The sequence below is a fragment of the Giraffa tippelskirchi genome, chromosome 6 (assembly GCF_054371585.1).
Source record: "Giraffa tippelskirchi isolate mGirTip1 chromosome 6, T2T-mGirTip1v1.2.pri, whole genome shotgun sequence".
NCBI lineage: Eukaryota > Metazoa > Chordata > Mammalia > Artiodactyla > Giraffidae > Giraffa > Giraffa tippelskirchi.
The window spans coordinates 74,350,334-74,375,904 of NC_137280.1; the positions used below are offsets into that span (position 1 = coordinate 74,350,334).

At 53.0% G+C, this 25,571-nt stretch overlaps 1 protein-coding gene across 28 annotated transcripts in view; it reads right to left on the bottom strand.

Annotated features, from left to right (window-relative positions):
* The window catches only part of LOC145511265 (maestro heat-like repeat family member 5), a 58,334-nt gene extending 39,930 nt beyond the window's left edge, over nucleotides 1-18,404 (bottom strand). For 17 of the 28 annotated variants that reach the window (XR_014057716.1, XR_014057714.1, XR_014057715.1 and 14 more), the window contains exons 1-5: nucleotides 18,261-18,404; nucleotides 11,292-11,437; nucleotides 10,555-10,683; nucleotides 8,102-8,261; nucleotides 6,583-6,635 (exon numbers count right to left, since the gene is read on the bottom strand). Coding sequence is in view for 24 of the 28 variants with exons in the window: in XM_081504213.1 (XP_081360339.1) it covers nucleotides 6,583-6,635; nucleotides 8,102-8,261; nucleotides 10,555-10,683; nucleotides 11,292-11,437; nucleotides 18,261-18,339 (567 nt within the window). In the remaining 4 variants the exon portion in view is untranslated. Of the gene's footprint in view, nucleotides 1-6,582; nucleotides 6,636-8,101; nucleotides 8,262-10,554; nucleotides 10,857-11,291; nucleotides 11,438-12,999; nucleotides 13,182-18,260 lie in introns of those variants that run through there. The other 11 variants (XR_014057718.1, XM_081504220.1, XM_081504219.1 and 8 more) reach the window with 2 other exon arrangements.
* Nucleotides 18,405-25,571: the final 7,167 nt, after the last annotated feature.

Below are 25,571 nucleotides of genomic sequence, written 5' to 3' on the forward strand. Positions count from 1 at the left end.
AAGAAGATGACAATCCACTTAAAAAATGGAGATATATAAACTCAACCTTGCTAATATTTAAGGAATGGAAATTAAGATGATGTATCATTTTTGCCAAGATTGAGAAATAGTAAAACCACCACATTTTGGAGGTGATTGGATCACATTAAAGTGCAGGTTTGAGCAATGTTAACTAAAATTTATAGTTTATATGCATCCATTTCCCCAATTAAGTCCAGTTTTGGGGATCTACCCTAAAGGAGCAGGGTCATCCCACACACAGCCTCGTCGGACAGAAGACCTGCCCAGAGCGCCCTCTGCCTGCAGGACTGTTTGCAAACACCCCACCCCACCCCGCCCCGCCCGGTGATGCTCCCTTGAATGTGGAAAAGGAAACTGCTCTAGCCTAGGGCTTCCCTGGTGGCTCAGATGGTAAAGAATCTGCCTACAATACAGGAGACCTGGGTTTGATCCCTGGGTTGGGAAGATCCCCTGGAGAAGGGAATGACTACCCACTCCAGTACTCTTGCCTGGAAATTCCTATGGACAGAGGAGCCTGGCAGGCTACAGTCCATGGGGTCGCAAAGAGTTGGACACGACTGAGGGACTAATGCTTTCACTGCACATTGGCCCTCTCCACTCCTCCAGGGCTTCCCAGGTGGTGCTAGTGGTAAAGAACCAGCCTGCTAATGCAGGAAGCAATGAGATGCGGGTTTGATCCCTGGGTCGGGATGATCCCCTGGAGAACGGCATGGCAATCTACACCTTCTTGCCTGGAGAATCCCATGGACAGAGGAAGCTGGTGGGCTACAATCCATAGGGTCGAAGAGAGTCAGATACATGACTGAAGCGATTTAGCATGCACGCACATCAGGGCAGAATAGAGAGGAGCCTGTCTGCCCTGGTTATGCCCCACACCTGGTCCATTTGCTGGGGTGCAGCAAGACCTGGGTGGCTCTCCCACACACCCACAGGACAGGTGTCTGCTGAATGTCCAAGGAACCCCAGCCTCCTGGAAGCTCCTAATTTCTCCAGAGGCACCAGGGGCATGGCGGCATGTACCAGCATTTGGTACATGCAGAGCCCAAACTGCTGCGACACTATGGGAATTAGTGTGAATTCTGCATGTTTCTGTAGCAGAGATAGTCATCCATCTGATTCTGCATCAGTCCTAGACCCTGCTAAGAATGTTTACAGAATATGTAAGGTGGGCCTCATGTTTCTTTTAAAAAACCTGAAATATTTTGAAATTTGAAACACATCTGTTTCCAAAATTTTCTTTAAAGCTTTAAATATTTTAATATTGAGGTCTATTTAACTTACAGTGAGACACATGTATCATCAGTGTGTAGTGCGATGAATTTTGACAAACGTCTCAGTTCAGTTCAGTCGTTCAGTCATGTCCGACTCTTTGTGACCCCGTGGACTGCAGCATGCCAGGCTTCCCTGTCCATCACCAACTCCCAGAGCTTACTCAAACTCATGTCCATCGAGTCAGTGATGCCATCCAACCATCTCATCTTCTGTCGCCCCCTTCTCTTCCTGCCTTCAATCTTGTCCAGCATCATGGTCTTTTCCAATGAGTTAGTTCTTTGCATCAGGTGGCCAAAGTATTGAAGCTTCAGCTTCAGCATCAGTCCTTCCCATGAACATCCAGGACTGATTTCCTTTAGGATGGACTGGTTGGATCTCCTTGCAGTCCAAGGGACTCTCAAGAGTCTTCTCCAACACCACAGTTCAAAAGCATCAATTCTTTGGCACTCAGCTTTCTTTATGGTCCAACTCTCACATCCATACGTGACTCCTGGAAAAACCATAGCTTTGACTAGACGGACCTTTGTTGGCAAAGTAATGTCTCACCCCGTCAAGATCTGGACCATTTCCCACCGCCCCAGAAAGCTCTATCATGCTCACTCCTAGTTAATCGCCATCCCACAAGACGGGTTTGATTTAGTTCGTCTGCCATAAGGTTAACTTTGCCTCTTCTAGAATTTCGTGCGACTGGAATCGTGCAGTGTGTGCTTTGCTGCTCTTTTCTTAAAGAGATGTGTTTGTTCATTGTTTGGCTGTGGTCTTCGCCGCTGCGAGCGGGCTTTCTCTAGCTGGGGGCTCCTCTTAGTCGCAGTCCACCGGCTTCTCACTGCAGTGGCTTCTCTTCTTGTGGGGCTCGGGCTCTAGGTGCACGGGCTTCATTCCACAGCTACAGCTCGCCGGCTCCAGAGAGGAGTCTCAGTAGCTGTGGCACTCGGGATTAGTTGCTCCTGGGCACGTGGAATCTTCCCGGACCAGGGATCAAACCAATGTCCCTTGCATCGCAAGGCGATTCTTAACCACTGGACCCACCGGGGAAGCTCTGTGTCTGGTACTTTTTCACTCAGTGTGTTTTTGAGATTCGCCATGCTGTTGCACACTGGTTCAAGTTGACTCCTCTGATTTTCATTATTTCATTTCTGCTGCTTGGTTTCAGTGTAACTCGTTCTCCTTTCTCCAGTTTCCTCAGGTGGGTGAGCAAGTAATTGATTTCAGATCTTTGGCAGGGGATGAGCATGCCTAGCACAGGGTTGTTTCTAGTCTGGGGCTCTTATGAATAAGGCTGCTGGGAACATGCTTCTGTGTGTAATTTTGTGTACGAGTGTTTCATGCCTCTGGGGTTAGTACCTAAAAGTAGAACTGCTGAGTCCTAACGGTATAAGAAAATGTCAGTTTTCCAACCAGGTTTCCCTGCAGCAGGCACTTCCCCACCAGCATTTGGCTGAGCCTTTCTTTCTCCTTTGAGCTCTGTCAGTGGGTGGGTGGAGGCTGCTCCCGGATGTTAACTGACATTTCCCTAAGGATTCAAGATGCTGACCGTTGAGTCTTTGGCTTTTGGTCATTCATCTGCCTTCCTCTGTGACATATCTACTTAAATCTTCTGTTCACTTTTGCAATTGGGCTGTTTGTCTTTTCTCCCTGATTTTGGAAGAGTTCTTCACTTATTCTGGATACAATCACTTGCCAGAGATATGTCTTGTGAATATTTTCTCCGTGTCTCTGGTTTCCCTTTTTTCACTTTCCTCATAGTATTGTTGGATGAGCAGAAGCTTTAATTCAGATGGAATCCAATGTATACATTTAAAAAAAATTTTATGATGAGTGGTTTCTGGGTTCCAAGAAATATTACCTGCCCCAAGATAAAGGCAAGATTGTCTCCTGTGTTTTCCTTAGAAGCTGTTTTGTTTTTAATATTTAGGCCTTGGGCCCATCCCAAATTAACTTTTGTGAATGATTTGAGGCAGGCATTAAAGTTCCTTTCTACCCCCCAGATAGGTGATTGTTGCAGAACCATTTGTTCAAAAGACTTTCCCTATTGAATTGCTTTGATACCATTAAAAAAAAATTAATTGATCATATAAGTGTGGTTTTATATTGGAGTTTCTATTATATCTCTGTCAATTCTCACTATCTTGTTGATTGTAGTTACATATGAAATCTTGAAGTCAGCTAGTGTAATTCTTGTAACTATGCTCTTTTTCAAGATTGTTCTGGCTATTTTAGGTCTTTTGAAATTTCCATGTAAAATTTTAAATTATAGATTTTACCTAATTTTATAATGAAGTTGGTTGGCATCACACTGGCAACACTTAAATCAATTTTTAGGAGAATTTACATCTTAACATTATTGACTCTTGTTATCCATGATCATTTATCTGAATTTATTTAGGTTTTCTTTCATTTCTTTTTTCAATGTTTTGTAAAGATCTTGCCCATATTTTGTTAAATGTATCTGAGTCATGTTTTTAATGTGGCTGCATCTTAGTTTTTTAAAAGTTTATTTTCAAATTGTTTATTGTTAGTACACAGAAATTCAGTTGACATTTGCATATTGATTCTGTATCCTGAGATTTTGTTAAATTCAATTATTAGTAATTAATAGTTCTAGCATTAAAAAAAACTTCTATGAGATTTTCTGTGTATGCAGTTATGCTGTCTGCAAAGAAAGATGGTTTTACATTTTCCATTGCAATCCGTATATCTGTTTTCGCCTGTCTCTTACTTTACTGCCTTGGTTAGGACTTCAGTGCAATGTTGACCAGAAGTGGAGACTGTGGACCTCTTTGCCTTATTCTGATCTTAGTGGGAAGGTGTCATTCATTCACCATTAGGTACGTGAGTGGTAGGGTTTCCATAGATGCTAGTTTCCTCCTACTCCTGCTTTGTGAAGAACCTTCCTCAATGCGATACTGGGACTTATAATAAAACTATACATGTGGTCTTCATCATCTTCTGGCACAGAGCTTCTGAAACCCTTTCCTAAGTGATGAGAGCAGTAAAGGTGTCTTTCGTTGTTCACAAGAAGCCTGGTTCCACTTCTGGAGAGCCCCTGGCTCGCCACCCAGGATGAGGGCGAGTTGCCAGGAGAACCAATCCTGGACCGACAGTTGGATCTCTGACCCACTTCTCAACCACTTCTCAACCTTCAGGGAGGTGATAGGGCGAGAGGTGGACTTTAATTATCAGTTGCCAGTGGTTTCGTGAATCACACCTATTAACAAGGTCTCTGTAAAAACCCCAAAGAGCTGGGATGCGAGAGATTCCAGGTGGGAAAGGCAGATTTTTCTTGCTAATCTTTTGCTAAATATTTTTGAGTTCATCTTCATAAAAGATATTGGTCTGTAGCTTTCTTGTAATGTCTTCTTCCGGCTTTGGTGTTGGAGTTGTGCTGGCCTCATAAGATGGTTTCAAGAGTGTTCCTTCTTCCTCTATTTTCTGAGAGAATTTGGACAGAATTGGTATTATTTTTGCATTAACTTGTGATCGGCTTCCCTGGTGGCTCAGATGGTAGAGAATCTGTCGGTAAAGCAGGAGACCCAGGTTGAATCCCTGGGTTGGGAAGATGCTCTGGAGAAGGAAATGGTTACCCACTTCAGTATTCTTGCCTGGAGAATCCCATGAGGAGCCTGGCAGGCTACAGTCCAAAGGGTCGCAAAGAGTCAGACATGACTGAGCGACTAACACTTTAACTTGTGATAGAATTAACCAGCGAAACCTGTGGGAAGGTTTATAAAATATGACTCCAATTTCTTTTATCCAGGGCTACTCAGAGCCTCTGTTTCTTCTCTTGTCAGTTTTTTGGTTTGTGTTTTCTAGGGAATTTGTTTATTCAATCTAAATTGCCTAATTTATTGAAATCATATTTTATTACCCTTCCATGTTTAAAGGTTGTTCAGTGATATTCCACCTTCACTGATCATGAATATTTTTTATTTTCTTGATCAGCTTATCAAGGAGCTTATCATTTTATTAATATTTTTGAAAAACTTACTTTTGGTTTTATTCACTCTCTATTGTTTGTCCATTTTAAAAAAATTGATTTTTCCTCTACTGTTTATTATTTTCTTTCCTCTACTTTGGGCTTAATTTGCACTTTGGGGGATGGCTCCTTAAAATGGAGTTTAGATAATAGATTTTATCTTTTTTCTAATATGGGCATTACAAATATAAATTTCTTCTAAGCATTGTTTTTTGTTAAGCCCCATAAATTTTCATATTTGCATATTGTGCTTTCTTTACCATTCATTTCAGAATATTTTCTAATTTTCCTTGTGATTTCTTCTATGACTTGTGGGTTATTTAAAAGAGTGTTGTCTAATTTCCAAATATTTGGAATTTCTCCAGATATATTTTTGGTATTGATCTCTAATTGATGTTCTGGGCAGAGAATGTACTCTGTTTGATTTCAGTCTTTTTAAATTTATTGAAACCTGACATATGGCCCAGCAAACGATCTCTCTTGGTGAATGTTCCATTTACATTTGAAAAGAACGTCAATTAGATCAATTTGGTTAATTATGTTGTTCAAGTCTTCTATGTTCTTAGTGATTTTCTGTCTTATTTTTCTATTAATTACCTGTATTGCTGCTGCTGGTGGTGTTATTTCCACTAAATGCTATTTAATTACAACTATTCTGCTGCTACTATATGATAATAATAACTAATGTAGTGAGTGAGGGCTTCCTGTCTGTCAGGCACAGTGCCAGACACTGTGTAGATTATTTCCTATCATTTCACAGCAAGCATTGGAGGTTGGTACTTTCACCCCCATTTGATAGAGGAGGAAATAAGATACAGAGAGGCAAAGTCGGCCACCCGGGACACACAGCTGTGATTGAATCTGGACTTGAATCCAGGCCTGCCAGGGCCTGGCGTCCCTTCTCCTGGCCACACGGTGTGTGGTCGGAGCTGGAGCAGCGTCACAGTCATCCTTGCTGTGACAACTTCAGTCCCCACTGCCCTCCTCCTTTCCCCTCTGCTCTCAGATCTGGCCTCCACATCCTCTCCGGGCCCCTCAGCCATGGACCCAGACCCCAGGGTGGGAGGGAAGAGCCTTGTGTGTGTTGGACACTTGTCCTGTCCCTGGTGTCTGGAGACCACAGTTCACATCCTGACTCCCAGACACCGGTCTCGAGCCCAGCAGAGCCCAGCCTGCTGCTCCTCGGTGCCAGCCTTGTCCGCCCTCCGCCTCCCATCCTCAGCCTCCTCCATCCCCCCAGGGCTGAGCGGGTGCCCACCCTCGCCCCCCTGTCATCCCCACAGAAGGCTCCCATGGCTGGGCTCCCTCCCTACCTTGGCCAGCTGCTCTTCCCAGCCAGCCTTCTCTCCCTCCTTGAAGAGATTCTCTGAGGGATAGAACAGAGGTGATGGTCACTGGAGGCCAGGTCCTGTGTCCACGGCTGGAGCTGGGTCTTGGGCTCCATCTCCCCCATCCCTTGGACATGACTGAGTCAGGACTACATTGTCCTGTGTTTGTCCGGCTCCCTGGAGGAGGTGAGCTCCGAGGATGGTGAGCTGGACTTGGAGGTCCAGAGAGCTGGGCTGGAGTTGTGGTCCTGCCATCTATGCTGTGTGACGACCTCAGGCGGGTCAAGTTCCCTTTCTGGGCCTCAGGCTCACCAACAGTGGAATAGAGGGTTCCCTCTGGGCATGGTCCCTTGGGATGTGCTTGGGTCTCCTCAACAGTGGGAAAACGGGTCTCAGAGAAGGGCACACGGCGGAGCTGGAAAGCCTTTATGGAGCTTTGGAAACCCAATCTCAGAAAAAGGGGCCACTTCGGAGATTGCTCTGGGGGGCTCTCAGAGGTGACCCAAGGCACAGAGGGACCTCCACCCAGCCTGTCAGCTTCAGGGGAGGGGTGCAAAGCCGAGCCAAGCTGAGGCCTGCCTCCTCCCAGCCTTATTCCCCTCTAGGTCGCCCTGGAGACAGCAAACCCGCCACACCCATTTCTCCCCCTGACCTCAACCCCCCGCTGAGGCTGTTGACCAGCTCCTCCCTAAGGCCCCGAGGTGTACTCACACCATTTCCTCCTCAAACCCCTACTCATCCTGCAAGGCCTGGCTCAGAGTTGGCTGCCTCCTCTGGGAAGTCCTCCCTGATGGCCACCAGGGCAGAAGTACCTCCCCAGCTGGGCAGCAGTGAGTTCAGCTCATGCTTGTTAATGAATGAATGAGTGACTGACGGGAGGTGGAGTTTGCCTCCCTGGCGAGGCTGTGAGCTCCCGATGGCAGAGCCAGGCACACGACAGGAACTCAAAGTGTTAGCTGAGCCTCATCCTGGTAAGACCTCCCCCCTGAGTCTTCCCCAGGGATCCTCAGAGACCCCCCACCATCTAAGGTGGCCCTTCCAGTGGCTCAGAGGCAGCAGCCATGGGGGAGGCACAGAAATATGGACCTCCCGGGCCTGTGACGTGCGGCTGGGTGCCCAGGCCTGTCGCACAGTCTCTGTGAGCTCGGCCTGTTTGTCTGCTGGCAGCCAATGGAGAGGACCACAGACCATGCGGCAGCGCAGGTCTTCCTCCTGGAACCTCCTTGCTCCGCCCTGGTTGTGTCCAGGCCTGCAGCTGAGATGCCGAGGGCAGGAGCGTGGCCTCGTCAGGACGGGCAGCACGGGTGGGCCGTTGGGGTGTCCGGGCTGCAGCCTGTGGCCGTCTGGCTGGCTTCCCTGTTGTGCAGCTGATGCTCGGTCCCGAGTGTGTCCCGCAGGTCAGCAGCCCTACCGGCCCCCTCCTGCTTTCTTCATGGCCTGCCCCGCCCCCTGCTAGCCTGCGGACAGAGGGTGGCTGGGCCCAGACCCCGAGGGCAGGACGTACCATCAGAGGTCATGATGCCCATCACGTAAAAGAGACTGCGGTGTGGGAAGACGCCCGACAGGACCTCGGTCTCCAGGTGCTGGGCCACCACCTGCCATGAGTGCCTGCAGATGGCCACCAGCACGTTGCTGGCCGCGTCCTGGTAGGTGTCCTCCAGCTCCTGGGCGGGGGGCAGAAAGGAAGAGTGGGTGCTCAGATGGAGCCTGAACATCTCACACACGGGGTCTGGTTTGGTGGGCAAGACAGCTACTGTCAACCCAGGTTTCGGGTGGAAAACTGAGGCTGAGGAAGCCTGACACACAGAGCGGGTGGGTGAAGATGAGGCTCATCCCCAGGGCTCAGGATCGCATGTGAATGTCGACATCCCTGGGCCTCTTCCTAGTCCAGAAAACCATCGTCATTACCCCTGCTGCTGAGCCTTTGCACATATGCTGTGCCTCCTGCCTGGAACACAGTGCCCACGTGCCCTGTCTATCCAAATGCTAGTCCATTTTGAAAGCTCACTCCAGTGCCTACACTCTGGACACGCGTCCTGAAGGCGCTACTCGATGTCATCTCTTTCCTGAACTCCTGGGAGCTCAGGACAACATCACGGCCTTGGAGTCTTAAACCAGCAGGGATTCAGAAACAGAGTCTCTGCTTCTGTCCCGAGATCTCTGGCCTGAGGAGTCAGTGTCAGCGTCTTGGGGGCAGAGGCCCCACTGGCCAGCCCCCCTCGCCCTCCCTGCACCCCAGCCAGGCCCACCACGCTCTCCTTGAGGGGCAGCCTCAGACCACCTGGCCCTGTGTTGCCACACGCAGGGCTTTTCTCAGTGCTGTCTGAGTCATCACGTGCAATCGTTATATCATTTATGATTTGTTGAAAGGGTGACTATGAGGGCTTCTCATTAAGATGATGGGTCGAATCTGATTTTGCTCTTTCAGGAAAAGACCTCAACTACTCTACATTTAGGAGGTTTTTACCAAGGGCGATAGCCACCCCTTTGGGTGAGGTAACTGGGCTGAGGGCTCAGCTGGCGGTGAGGCAAGCTGAGAACCGGCCCCCACTGACATCACACGTGGTCTGGTAGGAATCCTGAGGGGTGCGTCTCCCAGATGCTTACAGCTAGTCAGGCTGGGGAGAGGGTGGAGTGTGTGCGAGGCAGTCAAGCGCCCAGATCCCTTCCCCACTCTGCACACCCGCAGGGTCTCTGAAGAGGCCAGGCTGAGGGTCTCTGGGTGGGGAGGCCAGGCCTGCGAGTGCGGGGGACAGACACTTTCTGGGTCGGGTTCTCCACTCTGCCACCTGGGGCTGAGCCCTGGATCAGGACTGCCCGGGGAGATCTGGATGGCTGGAGAAGAAAGACACTGAGGTGCTGATACGGGGACAGGGGACACGCGGAGGACAGTAGAGGGCCCACCTCGTAATTCTGCGGTGGACCCCCAATCCCATCACCCAGCTGTGTGCCAGAGCACCTTATCAGCTCCTAAGCACAGGCAGATGGCCACACAGAGAAGGCCACGGATGCGGAGGGACCAAAACCACAGCCAAAACCACAGACCCAATGAAACCCAGAGAAAAGCTACTCGCAGGAAATAGAGGCCAAGCAGAGAGATAAAACCTGAAGCAAAACAGTCCCTTTAATATCCTGGGAGATAAGAGAAGACACTGCATCTGTGAAGCTATTAACAGGATGAAATCGGAACATTCTGAGGACAAAGACCAAGATCTCTTGAAAATTAAAGGCTCATGGATATGCAAAATGCAAAGATTTGGAAGATGATGGCTCCTCAGAGAGGAGAATGAAGGACAGAGAGGTGGAAAAAGAGAGGTGAGATGGGAGTATGAGGAACTATGGCGAGCTCTGGGTCTGAGAGTCAGGCGTTCTTGAAGCCTAGTACAGAGAAACACAGGGAACGATGTCCTGAGGGAATCAGGGTAGCGTCTTCCAGAAGCAAAGGACCCAAGCAGCTGGAATGCAAGAATGCAGAACCACCCAGCACAAAGGCTAAAACGGACCCAGAGCCAGGCCCACGCTGGGCGTCGTGCGGGATGGAGGCGCCAGGAGGCACCTGCTCTCCCCGTGAGTCCTGGGCCAGCTTGTACACCCAGAGAAGCGCCTGCCCCACCTGCTGGGGGATGTGCGGTCCAGGTCCAAACCTATGGTCCTCAATAGGCGGGGACCCAGAGGCAGGTGGCCAAGGGCCGAGTTACTGCCTGGGAAATGGGTGGGATGCACAGACCAGCCAAGAGCTCTCTGAGCCTCACCTTTCTCTGCTGTAAAGTGAGTAGATGACGTTGTCCCTCTGAAGGGGCTGGTGGTAAGAAAATGAGAAAATGGGCAGAATCGCTTGGTCAGCCATAAGGCTGGGCATTCCCAGCATTCTTTGGGTCCCTGGGGCAGCTGCTTGCACCCCAGACGCCTTTTTGGAATCACCTAATTGCTGGGGGTGGGTGGTGGGGGGAGACTCACCGTGGACTTGGTCATGTTATCCAGGGCCAGCTGCATGAAGGACTTCTCCCAGGTTTCCTCCAGGGACTCACTGGCTCCAATGACCATCCCTAGGACGTGGAAGAGCCGGAACTTGTGCTGGGTGGAGATCTGTGGGTGGCAGGGTGGAGACAGGCTCAGGGACGAGTTGGGTCTGACGAAGTGGGGAGTCGCCATGGGCGCAGCAGTGGGGGGCAGCGTAAGGAGTCCAGCGAGGAGACCACAAGTGGACGCATTTGGCCATCCCCGCAGCAACACCTTTATGAACAGCCCTGAGCTGGGTTCTGCAGAGACAGATGAATAAACACTTGTCCCCATCCTCAGGGAACTGCCAGGGGGCCTTAAGAACATTCTATCGGTTCATCCATTCATTCTTTTATCCACTCATTCATTAAAAAAATCCAGATAGAGCTTTCCCCTAATTGTCCACCCAACCATCCATCCCCTGTGACTTCAGGCAAATCCCCTCCCTCCTCTAAGTCTCAGTGTTCTCATCTCTGGGAATCACGATGGTTTATCGAGAGACTGTTCAGAGGATGGTCCACACATGTTGGTCTACTTTCCAACCACCCACTCCTGGCTTGTTGGACACATGGGGAGATTGACTTGCCCTAAATCATGGCTCTGCCGTCTGGAGGAACCAAGGTTTGAACCTGCTTTGGGTCTAGCCCTCCCCTCCCCTCCCCACGCCCGCCCTGAAGAGCCCGAGCAGCTCCCACCTGCTGGTTGTTTACAAAGTAGTCGTGGATGGTTTCCAGCACCAGGTTGGGGGCCCCGTGGGCCACGCTCTTGACTTTCTTGATGATGTACTTCAGGTGGAGGGAGTCTGAGCCATCGAGGTCCCGGAGCAGCTTGAAGCAGGTGGCTGAGGCAGAAGACGCGAGGGTGGGTGAGCCGCAGGGAGGCTGCGGGGTACCCGCGGGGCACCAGCAGGGCTGGGTGGGCGGGGAAGGGTGGGGCTGGGAGCCGAAACAGCGACCTGAGAGGGAGGGCTGGGGAACTGAACACACTGGGGAATCCTGGGGCTCCTACCTGCTCTGCCTGTCCTTCTGAGGTTCAAGGGAAGAGCAGAAGCAAGAAAGCAAGCAGGGAATGCATCCTTGCTCACTCATGCATTACTCGATCCATTCATTGGTTCACTCTCCTTTTCACCCATCTGTTTACCTGTTCATCTATCATCCATGTATCTGTTGATCTGTCCATCCACCCATACATTTATCCATGTCTTTCTATCCATCAATCCACCGGTCCACCCACCTTCCTGCTCATCCTTATGCTCATTCATCAGTCCATCCATTAATAAATCTATCCATCTATCCACCTTTGGTCCATCCTACCTTCCATTCCTAAATCCATCCATCCATCCATCTACTCACTATTCACCCATTTAAAAATTCATCTATCCATCCACCCACCTCAGTTCAGTTCAGTTCAAATTGCTCAGTCGTGTCCAACACTTTGCCACCCCATGAACCACAGCACGCCAGGCCTCCCTATCCATCATTAACTCCCGGAGTCTACCCAAACCCATGTCATTCGAGTCGGTGATGCCATCCAGCCATCTCATCCTCTGTCGTCCCCTTCTCCTCCTGCCCCCAATCCTTCCCAGCATCAGGGTCTTTTCCAATGAGTCAGCTCTTCGCATGAGGTGGCCAAAGTATTGGAATTTCAGCTTCAACATCAGTCCTTCCAATGAACACCTAGGACTGATCTCCTTTAGGATGGACTGGTTGGATCTCCTTGCAGTCTTCTCCACACCACAGTTCAAAAGCATCCATCCCTCTATCTGCTCATAAATTAAATATCCACCCCTCCATCCCTCCACCTGTTCTTTCCTTCATCCCTTTACCCTCCATCCAGTCGCCCAACACTCAGTGCTGTTCATCTACTGTAGGACCATGTGTGGCTCCAAGGGGAGTCAGGGCCCGGCTCTGTTCTGAAGGAGTCTCCAGCCCAGGAGAACCCTACCCAGTATCAGCAGACTTGAGTTCTGTGGGGAAGTTGTATAAAAGGGCCTGGGCACACAGAGAGGGGAGGGGTGATAAATCCTAAGACAGAGAGGCAGTCAGGACTGGCTTCCCAGAGGAGGCGGCATTTTAGCTTTTCCTACAAGGATGAAGGCAGGGGAAAAGCATCCCAGTGAAAGGGCCAGGTGTGAGCTGAGGTTCTAGGGTGTGAAAGGTGTTGGAGGAGGGTGGAGGGCAAGGGCTGAGAGAGGGCATTTTGGGCTTCTGATGGTGTCTTAGGAGGTGTGAAGAGGCCAAAGAGGATGGACAGGAGGTCCTGCTGAAAGCTGCACTAGGTCCACGCCTCTTGACACCCCAAGGTCCTGGAGGGTGGGCTTGCTCTGGCCCTCATCCCCAGGACTTCCTTAGGTGGAGGGACTGATGGGGTCTGCTGGAACCCAGTCCTAGGGCCGGGGGTCACCTGCATTGTAGGCTTCCCCGATGAATATCCTGTGCTCCTTGGGCACCAGGGCGGCCTGGCTGCTCTGTGACTTGCAGAGCAGGGTGGTGGTGGGGTGCCTCTGTCTGTCCCTGTGGGCAGAATTCTGAGGTACCTTCATGTAGGACTAGTTCTTTGTGAATTCAGAGATATGGGAGGAGATTCTAAAAGGGAAAAGAGGCCTTGGGTGTATGCGTCTGAATGGCCCCGTGTGTTTACGGAGGGAGGTGCCGTAGATGCCGAGAGGATGGTATTATCTAAACAGAAAATTCCAAAGAATCTAAAAAACACCCCAGAACTAAAAGGTGAATTTGGCAAATTGGCAAATATAAAGTCAGCATACAAAAATCAGTCATGTTTCTATGTACCAGCAATGAACTGGGAATTAAAATAAAAAGGTACTACAAACAAGAGCACTAAAAATCATGAGATATTTAGGTATAAATGTATCAAATAATTGTAAGATCTATATACTGTAAAATACAAAATATTGTTGAAAGAAATAAAGGCTTTAATCAATGGAGCGACATACCACGTTCAAAGGTTGGAAGACTCAATATTGTTTATTTTCTCTAAATTTATCTAAATATTTAATGCAATTTTCATCAAAATCCCAGAAGCATTTTTTTTGTAGTAGCCAACAAATTGTTCCTAAAATTTATATGGAAAAGTAAAGGAATGAAGATAGCCAAACAATTTTGAGAGAAGAATTGGAGCACTGATACTACTGATTTGAAGGTTTATTATAAAGTTATAGTAATCAACGCAGTGTGGTATTGATGAAAGCACAGAAATATAAACAAATGGAGCAAACTATACAGTCTAGAAAAAGACCTGCATGTATTTTGGTAAAGGTGCAATGGTAATTCAATTAAGAAAGGGTAGTCTGTTCAATAAATGGTGCTGCAATAACTGGATGCTGCTGCTAAGACGCTTCAGTCATACACATGTAAAAAATAAACCTTGATTTATATCTCACTACAAACATAAATTAACTCAAAATTGATTACAGACTTAAAGTAAAACCTAAAATTCTAAAACTTCTAGAAGAACATGTAGGAAAAAATCTTTGTGACCCTGGGCTGCACAAAGGAGTCCTGTATGTGACACCAAAGGTACCACCCATAAAATAAAAAATTGGTAAATAAGTTCACCAAAATTAAGAACTTCTGCTTTTTGAAAGACAGCTATAACAAGTGAAAAGATAAGCTTTGGACTTGGAGGCAGAATTTGCAAATCACATATCTGATAAAGGACTATGCCTGAAATATACAAATACCTTATGAACAAAACACAGACAACCTAAGAAAAGACAGGTAAAAAGATTCAAATGACATTCCACTAAAGGAGAAAAGCAGATGGCAAATAAGCCCATAAAAACTGCTCAACCCCATTCCCCATGAGGGAAACAAATTAAAACCACAGTGGGATATCAATATACATCGACTAGAATGGAGAAAAGAAAAACCAGAAAATACCAAGTGCTGGTGAGGAGACAGAGAAACTAGAGTTTCCATCATTGCCCGTGGAAGTGCAAAATGGTACGGCCAGCGTGGAGGGTAGTTTGGTATTTTCTTAGAAAGTAAAACCTACATTTACCATCCGACTCAGCTATTCTACTCCTAGGCATTTACCGAAGTGAAATGACAACGTCACACAAAAATCAGTACACAGATGTTTACCGTGGCTTTATAATAACCCCAAACAGAAAAAATCCAAATGTCCTTCGACTGGTGAATGCACAAAAAACTGTTACATCCACAGAAATACTACTCAGCCGTAACGAGAGGAGTGACTGATGAAGACCACATGGAGGAGGCTTAAGTACATTACACTGTGTGAAAAGAACCAGACCCACAAAGCTACGTGCTGCCTTGTCCCATTTTTGTGACATTATGAAAAGGTAAAACCATACAGACAGAAAGCAGATCAGTGGTTTCTGGGGATAGCGGGGTTGCTGGAGGATTGATTATGAAAAGGGGCACGGGGAATTTGCAGGGGGAGATGGAACAGTTTCATAGCTTGTTTGTGGTAGTGGATACACCACTGCATGAGTTTGGGACACTATATAAGTCCCAATCTAGGACTTGGATTTCCTTGGCTGTCCAGCAGTTGGGACTTGGAGCTTCTTCTGCAGGGGGCGAAGGTTCGATCCCTGGTCAGGGAACTAAGATCCCACATGCTGTGCGGTATGGCCGAAAAAAATTAAATTAATTAAAAACAAAAAACTCGTAGAACTGGACACTAAAAAGGGTGAATTTTACTGCATGTAAATAAAAAAGAAATATTTTAGCAACTGAACAACAACAACATAGATTAAAAAAAAAATCAAGAACAAAAGAAATAAGAACAAAAATTATCCCCCCTTCTCATTTCCTTCTACTATTTCTTTTTTCTAAAATATTTATTTATTTTTTGGCCATGGCTCGTGGCACTCAGGGTCCTTGGGGCATTCAGGATCTTAGTTCCCTGACCAGGGATCGAACCCATGCCCCCTGCAGTAGAAGCTCAGGGTCTTAACCTCTGGACCACCAGGGAAGTCCCTTTTTCTGGCTTTTTCTTGCTTACTCCCCCACTCCAGGTGCAGAGGGCTCCCACTGCTCCTGAACCCGCCGGGCACACTTCTGTCTCAGGACCTTTGCCCTGGCTGTCCCTCTCTGGCGCTGTTCCTCTCTCCAGAAGGCTGCTCGGCTCAGGCCCTCACACCCCTCCTTCACGTCTTTGCTCAGTTGTTTTTTCCTTGATGAACTTCTTTAAAATCTGACCTTCGCCCCGCACTCTCCACTTCCTAAACCAGTCGATTTCTTCCCACATCCCTTTTCACCTTGTGATACTGTATAATTCCCTGTACTGTGTCTAGTGTGTACCGGCTGTTTCCCCTACTGGAATGTAAGCCAGGAGACAGGGCTCTTCATGTCTCATTTCCAGCTGTGTCCCCAACACCTGGAACTGTGCCTGGTTTTCCTAGCAGGGACTCAGCAGATGTTTCTGGAAAGAACGGTAGAGCGACGTGTCCAGAGCAGCCACCAGTCCCGCCGGGCTCTTCTGGGTCCAGCCCTGGGACAGCCCTTCCAGCTCACTGGGATCCTGGTGATCTGTCCTCTGCAGCCTCCACACCAGGTCAGCTGCCTGAGCCCTTCCGGCTGACCTTGGGCCTCTGCTCTCCTGTCTGCCCAGAGCGTGTGTCTTTCCCCATCGGCCCATCCTCCTTGACCCCTTGTGGGGGCCACGTGAAGTCGCCTTCAGCCTTCTTGCCATGGTCAGCACATCCTAGGGTATGAGGTGTGTCCCCCAGCTCCCTGATGACTGATGGCCCTCCTTGGCTCCCCCTGAACTCACAGGAACCCTGGGGGCTCCACTGACCAACCCCTGGGCCTTTTCCTTCCCAGTCCCCCTGGGGATGTGCTGGCTGTCTCTTTCATGGTCTCCCGCATGTCCCAGGGAAGGCCCTGGGCGAAGACCCAGTGACTGACCAAGTGAGTGGATGCTGCTGAGGGCATGCTCCTGAGAGGAGCCAAGGTCAGCTTTGGACAGCAGGACTGTCCTCCCGTCCACCTGGAGCTGCTCCCAGCAGCTATCTCCTTCAGCCCCCCTCCCAGCTGGCCTTCCTGCCTGGAGCATGGGGGCCTTCCCCGTCCCTGGCCATGTCCAGCCTGAGGACCCTCTGCTCCTCCCCACCATCTGCCTCTCTGGGGACCAGTGACTGTGTGGTCAGGCAGGGGATTCTCGCGGCTTGTACTTCACCCCACCACCCACCTCACCAGCACCCCCACCACTGCCAACGAGGATGGGCTTGTGTCAGGAGCTTGATCCTGTCTGCCCTGTTCTCATAGCAACCCCATGAGGTGCTGAGACACAGAGAGGTTCAGCGACCTGTCCCAGGACCCACAGCCTCTGCAGGACAGCGTCTGTTCAGACTGGCTCTGACTCCAAAGCTTGCATCCCAGGGATGTGACCACTGGGGCTCAGTACACACCCCGCCACTCCTGGAAGGCCCTCCTTCCTATGTGCGTGCTCAGTCTCTCAGGCGTGTCTGACTCTCTGTGACCCTGTTGACTGTAGCCCTCCAGGCTCCTCTGTCCATGGGATTCTCCAGTCAAGAATACAGGAGTGGGTTGCCATGCCCTCCTCCAGGAGATCTTCCTGACCCAGGGATCAAACCTGAATCTCTTAAGTCTCCTCCATTGGCAGGCAGGTTCTTTACCCACCAGGGCCACCTGGGAAGCCCCCTCCTTCCTACGACCTCTCAGAAAACCAGCCACTCTGGTGCTGCTCCTGGAGGCCTCAGCTTTTCGCACCGAGCCCAGCCTCCTCCTGCACCCTGGAGGGGCCTTGGTCTGTCAGGGTTGACCACGGCCACAAGCGAGAGCTGTGTCTCACCCCAAACCTGCTTCCCAGTCCCTTGGCGACCAGGATTGAGTGTATTTTAAAAGACAGGAGAACAGGAACGCAGTTAGCAGACAGCTGGAGGGGGAGTGTTTTCTCACCCTAGATGTGAAGCGGGATGTGGCAGAGGGGATACCAGCCAGAGCACACAAGCAGAAATGACGGTGCAGAGCAGAAAAGCTGCGTTCCGAGGCGGGCATAGCCGGCTCCCTCGGGGACAGACACGACCACGGAAGCACAGGCGAGAGCCCCGCCCGGGAACCCCCCAGGGACAGCTTGGAGAGCCGACCTGCCCCAGTCCCCACACAGCACACCGTGGGCCTGGGGGGCTGGAGACCCGGAGAGGGAGCCTGCCTGCCAGCCTCCAACCTGCCGCTGGACTCAGGAGATGGAGTTGCCCTTGGGCCCACCTGGGACGCGGGGGATGCCGGACCAAAGGCCACAGAGGACCTTCCCCTTGTGCACATCCCTCAAGTGTCTTAGGAAACAGGCTCCCGTACCCTCTCGACGAGGTTGAGATTCCGGGCAGCAGAGGGACAGTATGCCCACTGTCTCTCCATCCATCCACTCGATCTCACACTGCTGGTCCCCACAAGCATCAGCAGCCACAGGCGTTGTGATGGCAAAGGCCATGCTGGAACTCAAGCCCTCCCGTCCCTGCACCCCTTCGCCCTGCCCTGCCGCCCCCCAGCCTCCTCTCCACCACATTGAGGGCTGCCACGTGGGAGTCCACCCCCAACTCCCGCTCCAGGCAGCTGTCGACATGCTGCAGGACCCCTCCGTCCCAGGCCCAGGCCCTGGGGGTCCGCCCCTTGCTGCCCTGCCCTGCGGGGGTCTCTGCCCGGCGCTGGGCTGACCTGAGGTTCTGGGCCTGGCTGAGGAGGTCCTGTCCATGCTGGTGCAGCTGTGTGTCTTTTCTGAATGCTGCGCGTCCATGTTGGGGTGCAGTCTGGAGGTGCTGCCCAGTCTCTCCTCATGCCCGGCTGAGCAGCTCTATATCTGGGCTCCCCCTCCCCCGCCCCAGCCAGCCCTGACCTCACCCCTGAGGTCACAATGCTTGCAGCACCCACGGCACCTTGCCAAGGACAGGGCTGTGGAATTGAACACTGTGTCCTGGGCACAGCCCGTGTGTGTGTGTGTGCACGCGTGTGTATACACCTATGTCCTCAGTGTGCTGCTCCACCTCTGGTTCTTAGTGGTCTCCTTCCAGACACCTGTGGATCCGGCTGACACCCTGCTGCACCCTGGAGACCCCCTGAGGCAGAAGGCCCAGCTAAAGCCCGCCTGGATTTACGATCGAAGCGGCTGTGAGGCAGTAAACACGTGGTCTTAAGTCCCTGAGTCTGCGGTGGTTTGTTCCACTGTGTGCTCCGTGCTAGAAGCAGGCGGAGCTGGGACTGAATGGCCTCCCAGCAGAAGCCCTCTGGGCGGGTCCACGGCAGGCTTCCTGCTCGTGGTCCCCTGGTCCAATTGCATGGCTACAGGGGAGCTGGGTCCAGAAGACAGACCAGGGCTTCCAGCTGGGACCCTTGTCAGCAGACTCTGCTGTCGGAGGCCCCAGGGTCCTCCCGTGTGGAGGGGCCACCAGCGAGGAGGCCCCAGGCCGGCAGACAGTTGGTGTCTGGACCTGCTGGTGGAACAGCTCACTCTGGGGCCTGGGCCTCCCCCTCTGCCCAGCTGGACCTGATCATGAGGAGTCCTCGCAGCTGTGCTGTGCCTGCAGCCCCTGTGTCCTGGAGACACACACGTGTGGGACCCCGGCCACGTGCAGGAAGCCAGAGAGTCAACGGACAGCAACTGCCTACCACCAAGGCCTTGGGGGCATTGCAGCTGCCCCGGGGGTCAGCCCCGCAACTCCTTGGTTCTGCCGGACAGGTGACCTTTCCACGGCTGTGACCTCTTTAGAAACAGGGGCTGATGATGCCCCCTCCCCAGCTGATCCTGAGACTTAAATCCCTTTCCCCTGAAAGGGGCTTGCTAAGAGACGGGTGCCCGATGCAGCACGGCTGCCTGACTCGGAGGGCAGCTGCACCAGGGCTAACTGCAGTGGAACTTCAGGATGTCCCACGAGATGAGGCTCCTGGATTTGCATTCTGTGTGCGGAGGAGCCTGAGGCTGGGAGTGAGGAGCGGGCAGGGTCCTGCTCATCCAGGCACCTGGGAGATGGGGTTTTCCCCAAGCCTTTGGCTCAGCTCAGTCTGACGGCGGTGTGTGCGGCAGTCCTGTATATAGCCCGGTTCGCCCTCTCCCATCCTTCAGCACTGTGAAAAGGACTTGAAAACTGGGTCTGTGAATCCATGAATCATGAAGGAGAGTCCCTGGGAGACTGGATCCCACAAAGCTCCCAGAACAGGTGTTGACAGTGTCCCTTCTCAGGGCTGGGCCCCTACGCCTCCAGGGTGTGCCCCCCTATAGCCACTCTGTCTGGTGGCCTACAGGCTCGTGTGATTAGTGCTTAAATGCTCAGCAAAGTTGAGGGTTACTTGTTAAATACCACCATAGACGCTTATAACGGAAGGGATGCTAATAAACACAGAGGTAATAAGTGCCCCAAGCTCAATCACGTCTTGTTTATTATCTATGTGTCTCCGTCTGTATACGGGGCGGTACCGCGCATCTCTGCCAGCTCTGTGTACCATCCATCACAGGAGCAGCAGGGGACCAGCCATGGTGGGAGCCTTTACACCACGGTCGTGGGCAATGCTACAAGTCAGGGCCTTTGCTTTCTTTCTTTTTTGGCGAGCCATTGTTGGACATCGACCAGGCTGACGGGGCAAGGTGGGCCGACCAGTTCCTCCCCTTAGGAATTTGGAATTGGGGCCAAGAGGGAGGCACTGGGTTGGGGTTCTCTGTAGCTGCCCACCCCTCCTTAGGGCTCCAGGCAGAAGGGAGGAGAAAGCAGGGTATAGAGAGAGGCTGGCCCCCAAGGGGATGAGCCAGGGTCGGGGGTCAGTTCCTGGGTCCTGGCCCCAGAACTTCCCTGTGGGTCTTCTGGGCTCTTGGAATGTCCTGGATTACAGGGAGGCAGGTTTTCCACAGAAGAACTTTCCAGCAAGCCCCAGATGGACAATGGATGAGCTGCTTGGGCGGTGGGGGGGTGGGGGGTGGGGCATTCCTGTTCCTGTAGGGTCCAGGGGGGGCTGGATGTTAGGGTGGGGGACAGGTGTCAGCCCCAGGGGACACTGAGACCTGGGGTCTGATCCTTGTCCATCTCGTGCTACCCTTCACCACGTTTGAAAACGGTGAGATGTCAGGGTTGCAGGTCCCTGGCTGGGTCATTCTGCCTGCCTGCTTCCCCCATGAGCCTCTCAGGAACTGCGGAGCACCTTCAGGGCCAGGGGGACCACCTCTGTCGCGTGTGGGCTCCCAGCCTCATGGCCACTTTTCACAGTAACATGGAGGCTGGGTGTGCTCACCTCCCTGCGATCGGGATGATGCTCAGAGAGGGTCAGGAACTGGCTGGAGGTCATACAGCAGCCAACGGCGGAGCCATGTTCAAAACCAGGCCCTCACATCTCACTCCAGGGTGAGCAGGAGGCCTGTGGACCATCACGCACCCGCCTCTGCGGGGTACCCGTCCCTCCCAGGGGCCTCGGGCCAGTTCCGCCCGAGCCTTCCCGTCTCGCCGGCAGATGGCGCTGCGGGCCCAGGCAGGACTCGAGGCGGCGGGGATGGGGCGGGGACCCGAGGGGCGGGCCGGCGGGGCGTTCCCGCAGAGATGGGCTCGCCCGGGCCACAGCCCTCCTGAGCGCAGACGGCAGGTCGGGGGGAGGGGGCCTCGGCATCCCACCTCGCAGGCCCCTGGCACACCTGGGGATGCGACACCACTACCCACCGGGAGGTTTGCACACGCCCGCCGACTCGTGGGCTCCAGCCTGCACCCTTAGGGGAGGAGGCTGCTGCTACTGCCTCCGAGAGGAGGGGCCCTGACCCAGGGCCCAGCAGCCCAGCGCCTGCCCTGCTACCCAGGCCGCTTCTCTCTGCCCCCCTCCATGCCCACCCCAACCCCCTCAGTTCCCAGCCTCAGCCAGGCCAGCCCTCTGAGGCTCTACAATGCCTTCCTCCTGGGATGCCCTTGACAAAGAGTCTTTGCTGGACCAAACTTTAGCCGGGCTCCGGAACCTTCTCCTGGGCCCATCCTTGCTCTCCCTCATAAAGTGCAATTCTGGCAAAAACACCCCCCCCTTCCTTGTTTCCTGCCCCGCGCCCCCTGCCTCTAATCAGGGTCCTCATCCTCTGCTCTCTCCCAGGTGAGGTGTGAGCACCCGGCCTGCCTCCAGTGAGAACCCTGGTAGGTGGATCTAGCTAGACTCTCCCTACTCCTGATACCTCCTGCTAGTTATTTTCCATCCACTGACCCCCCCACCCCCTCCGCCCTGCTCCTTAGCTGTAAACCCCCACTGCATTAAGAGCTGAGCCTGGTCTCTCCCCCTGCACGGCCCATCCCTGCACCTGCAGCCATAACCGCACGTGCACGAGTCTGGTCTTCACCCGGTGTCACCCCCTCCCCTCCACACCCCTGCTTTCCTAAAGAAAATCCCGCACTCTCCTATTCGCTCTTGGGGACCCTAGCCCAAGTCACCTCCTCTGAGATACCACTCCTGACTTCTCTGGGCTCCCAGAGCGTTTATTCTCCCTGCAGAGGCTGGTTCAACAGGAACTCTGAGTTCTGGGAGGCGAGGTGGTGCAGGCTGGGGTTCTGACGGGAGGTGACCGGCAGACAAATTCTCCTCCCCCGAGAATGGGTTCCCTGGAGCACAGTGGCTCCATCAGACCACCTGACACCCTCCCAAGATATTTAAAGCCATTGAGTGCAGCAGGCCCATGGGCTTCCCAGGTGACTCAGTGGTAAAGAATATACCTGCAATGCAGGAGATGTGGGTTCAATCCCTGGGTCGGGAAGATCCCCTGGAGGAGGAAATGGCAACGCACTCTGGTCTCCTTGCATGGACAGAGGAGCCTGGTGAGTTACAGTCCATGGGGTTACAACTGGGAGCAACTTAGCAGGCTGGCAGACAGCCGGCTGAGCCTCAGGAGCAGAGCTGGGAGTCCAGTCCCGGGCTCCAGGCCTTCCTGGCTCAAGGAGGTCCTCCCCTGCAAGTGTCCTGTGGGAGAGCAGTGAGGGCACCTGCCTGACGGGCCCTCGGGCTCCCTGGCCCCTGAGGTCAGTCCATGTCCTGCCAGCCACCCAGGCTCACCGGGCTCTCCCCATGCGTGCAGTCCTTGCCTCTAGAACCCTCCCTGCCCTCCGCCGGGCCCTGCTCCAGGCAGTTCCTGCCCCTCCCCCAGCCTCCCAGCCCCGGTGGGTGGGGGGATCTCTGTTGGCCCTCTCTCCCCACAGGCCCTGCACCCCATGAGGGTGGACACCCGGAGTCCCCACCCTGCAATGCTCTAGCGTAAAGTAGGCACCCACAACCCGCCCACTGGGCGAAAGCAGCAGCTGAGACCTGGCTGCCCAAGGAGGGGTCCCGCCTTGTGTCTCTGGGGCCCCCAGATTGGGGGGGCAGTCAGCAGAGGCCCTGGGCCCCCAAGTGGGCATGCTGCCAGGGGTGCCTCCCACTCTTCCAGGCTCCCTCCTCCCTCCACACCCCTCTCCTAATCTTTCACAGAAAAAAAAAGGGGGGGGAAAGGCCAAAGAAAGAGGTTTTCTTCTCCACTTTCTGAAAATGAGATTTTAAAAATAACCAAGAGGCGGTGCAGTGCCAGGAGGGGATTATGTGGGGAGCTTGGGCTGCGGGGGCCTGCCTGCCCCTCCTCCTTGGCGGGTGCCCACGTTGTGCTCAGCCTGGCCCCCTCGGTCTGCCCTTCCCTCTGGGCTGCTGAGAAGGGAGGTGACCGTGGAGATGGAGGAGGCAGAAACACTTGGGTCGGAACCCCAGGCTGCAGAAGGCCCCCACTGTCCCTCGGTGCCCTCGCTCGACTCACTGTTCAGCAGCTGCCCAGGCCCCCGGGGGGTTTCTCATCCCCCCCCCCCCCGTACTGTGCTCGTTGCCGCCTCAGGGCGTCTGCAGGTGCCTGTCCTCAGACCCTCCTTCCCTCCCTCCACCTGACATCCCATCTTGACTCTCAGCCTCAATGTCATTTCTCCAAGAGGCTGACCTTGACCACGGGATGGTCTCCGGGGGTTACCCCTGTCGCTGCTACCCGCATGGGTCTCTGAGAGTTTCCTCTCTCATCCTCATCCCAACGGGTGTCTGTTTCATGAACTTGACCTTTACCCTCTCTGCAGTTAGGCTGTGAGCTCCCTGAGGTGGGGGCTGGGGAACTATGGGTCTGCCCCACTCCCATGCCCTGGGCTCTTCCTGTTCCTGGAGCTCCATGCCAGCCCCTGTGTTTCTTTGTCTGAAGGGCTCTCTGGCCGCTGGTGGGAGATTCAGGGCATCACCTTTCCAGGGAGCAGTGCTTAACTCATGACTGATAGGGTGAGTGGGTGGCTAGGCCCTCACCTTCAGACAGGATGGCCTGGGCAGGGACACTGAGCCCCCGCAGCTCCCAGAGACACCGCTTAACCTGAATCACCCTTAATACCTGCCTCCCTCTGTCCCTACCATGTGCCCTGGGGTCACGTCTTGTGCTCAAATGTTCCTTAGGGCCTGGAGTGAGGCTGAATAATGGCCTCCCAAAGAGAGCTATGTTCCAATCCTTGGAATCTGTAATTGTTAACTTATATGGCAAAAAAAAGGGCTTTGTGGCTGTGATTAAGTTAAGAATCTTCCGATGGGGAGATTATCCGGATTATCTGGGTGGTCCCTTAAAGCAACTACATGCATCCTTATGGAGAAGGGTAGGGGGAGTTTTCTGACAGACAGAAGAGAAGGAGGCCATATGCCCACAGAGGCCGGGGTCGGGGGTGGAGGTTGGGGGGTGGGTGCCAAGGGATGCTGGCAGCCACCAGGAGCAGGGAGAGGGAGGAGCTGGTTCTCCCGGGAGCCGTGGGGGTAGCACAGCCCTTGACTGCATCCCAGTGATGCTGTTTTAAACCACCGACATTGTGGTGATTGTCACAGCAGCCCGAGGAAACAGTACAACATGCTTCAGGGGGAGACTGGACTACTGCACACTGGGTCTGTCCTAAATGTGGAGGCAGGCCAGCCAGCAGCTGTCCCTTCGAATGCTGAGCACCTGGCTGCCCAGCTGCAACTACATTCCCCAGCCTCCCTTGCAGCCAAAAGTAATCAGGTGACTTAATTCTCGCCCTGGCATTTGAGAAACGAAGTGTACAATTTCTGTGCTTAGTCACTTAGTCGTGTCCGACTGTTTGCGACTCCATGCACTGCAGCCCGCCAGGCTCCTCTGTCCATGGGATTCTCCAGGCAAGAATTACTAGAGTGGGTTGCCATGCTGTCCTCCATGGGATCTTCCCAATCCAAGGATTGGACCCAGGTTTCCTGCACTGCAGGCAGATTCTTTACCATCTGAGCTACCAGGGAAGCCCAAGGCTACTGGAGTGGGTAGCCTATCCCTTCTTCAGGTAATCTTCCTGACCCAGGAATTGAACTGAGGTCTCCCGCGTTGAAGGAGGAATCTACCAGCTGAGCTACCAGGGAAACTGCTGGCCGGAGAGGGTCCCCCACCCTCCTCTTCCTGATTGAGAAGGAGATGGGAAGGACAGTGGATGAGACCACGCCCTCAAGGGGCGGAGCCACACCTGGAAGGCGTCTGGCCTGCCCTGGAGTGCGGGGCTGACTTGGCCTGGAGCCCTGGACGGCTGGATGGCTGCAGATGAGTCTGGACCATTGGATGGCGCCACCTTGTTGAAGTTGCTCTTTGTTACCACAGTTTGGCGGGTACCCTATTACACAGGGGTTGAGTGACTACTAACAGGCCTGTCTTGTCCACAGTGTTCAGTGACCATTTGTAGAATGTCAGTGTCTGGTTTTTCTCCTGCGTTGTCCCCACCATGCGGATAGCAAGTGGCCACCCAGGGTCACTGGGCTGGGCTGAGCTGATACGATGTCAGCCCTGAGAGCTGGCATCCGGTGGCCCGTGTGGCTGCAGCATAGGACCCTGGGAAGCAGGCCGGTCCTGTGAGACTCAGGCATCACTTGGCTGCCTTTGGCATCACTCAGGCCCAAGGGCTGGCCGTGCTCCCGCCCAGCAGTCCCACGAGGGCCAGGCCCTCAGCCTTCCGGCCTCCTGGTCAGGGGCTCGGGACGCACTGGTGGGTG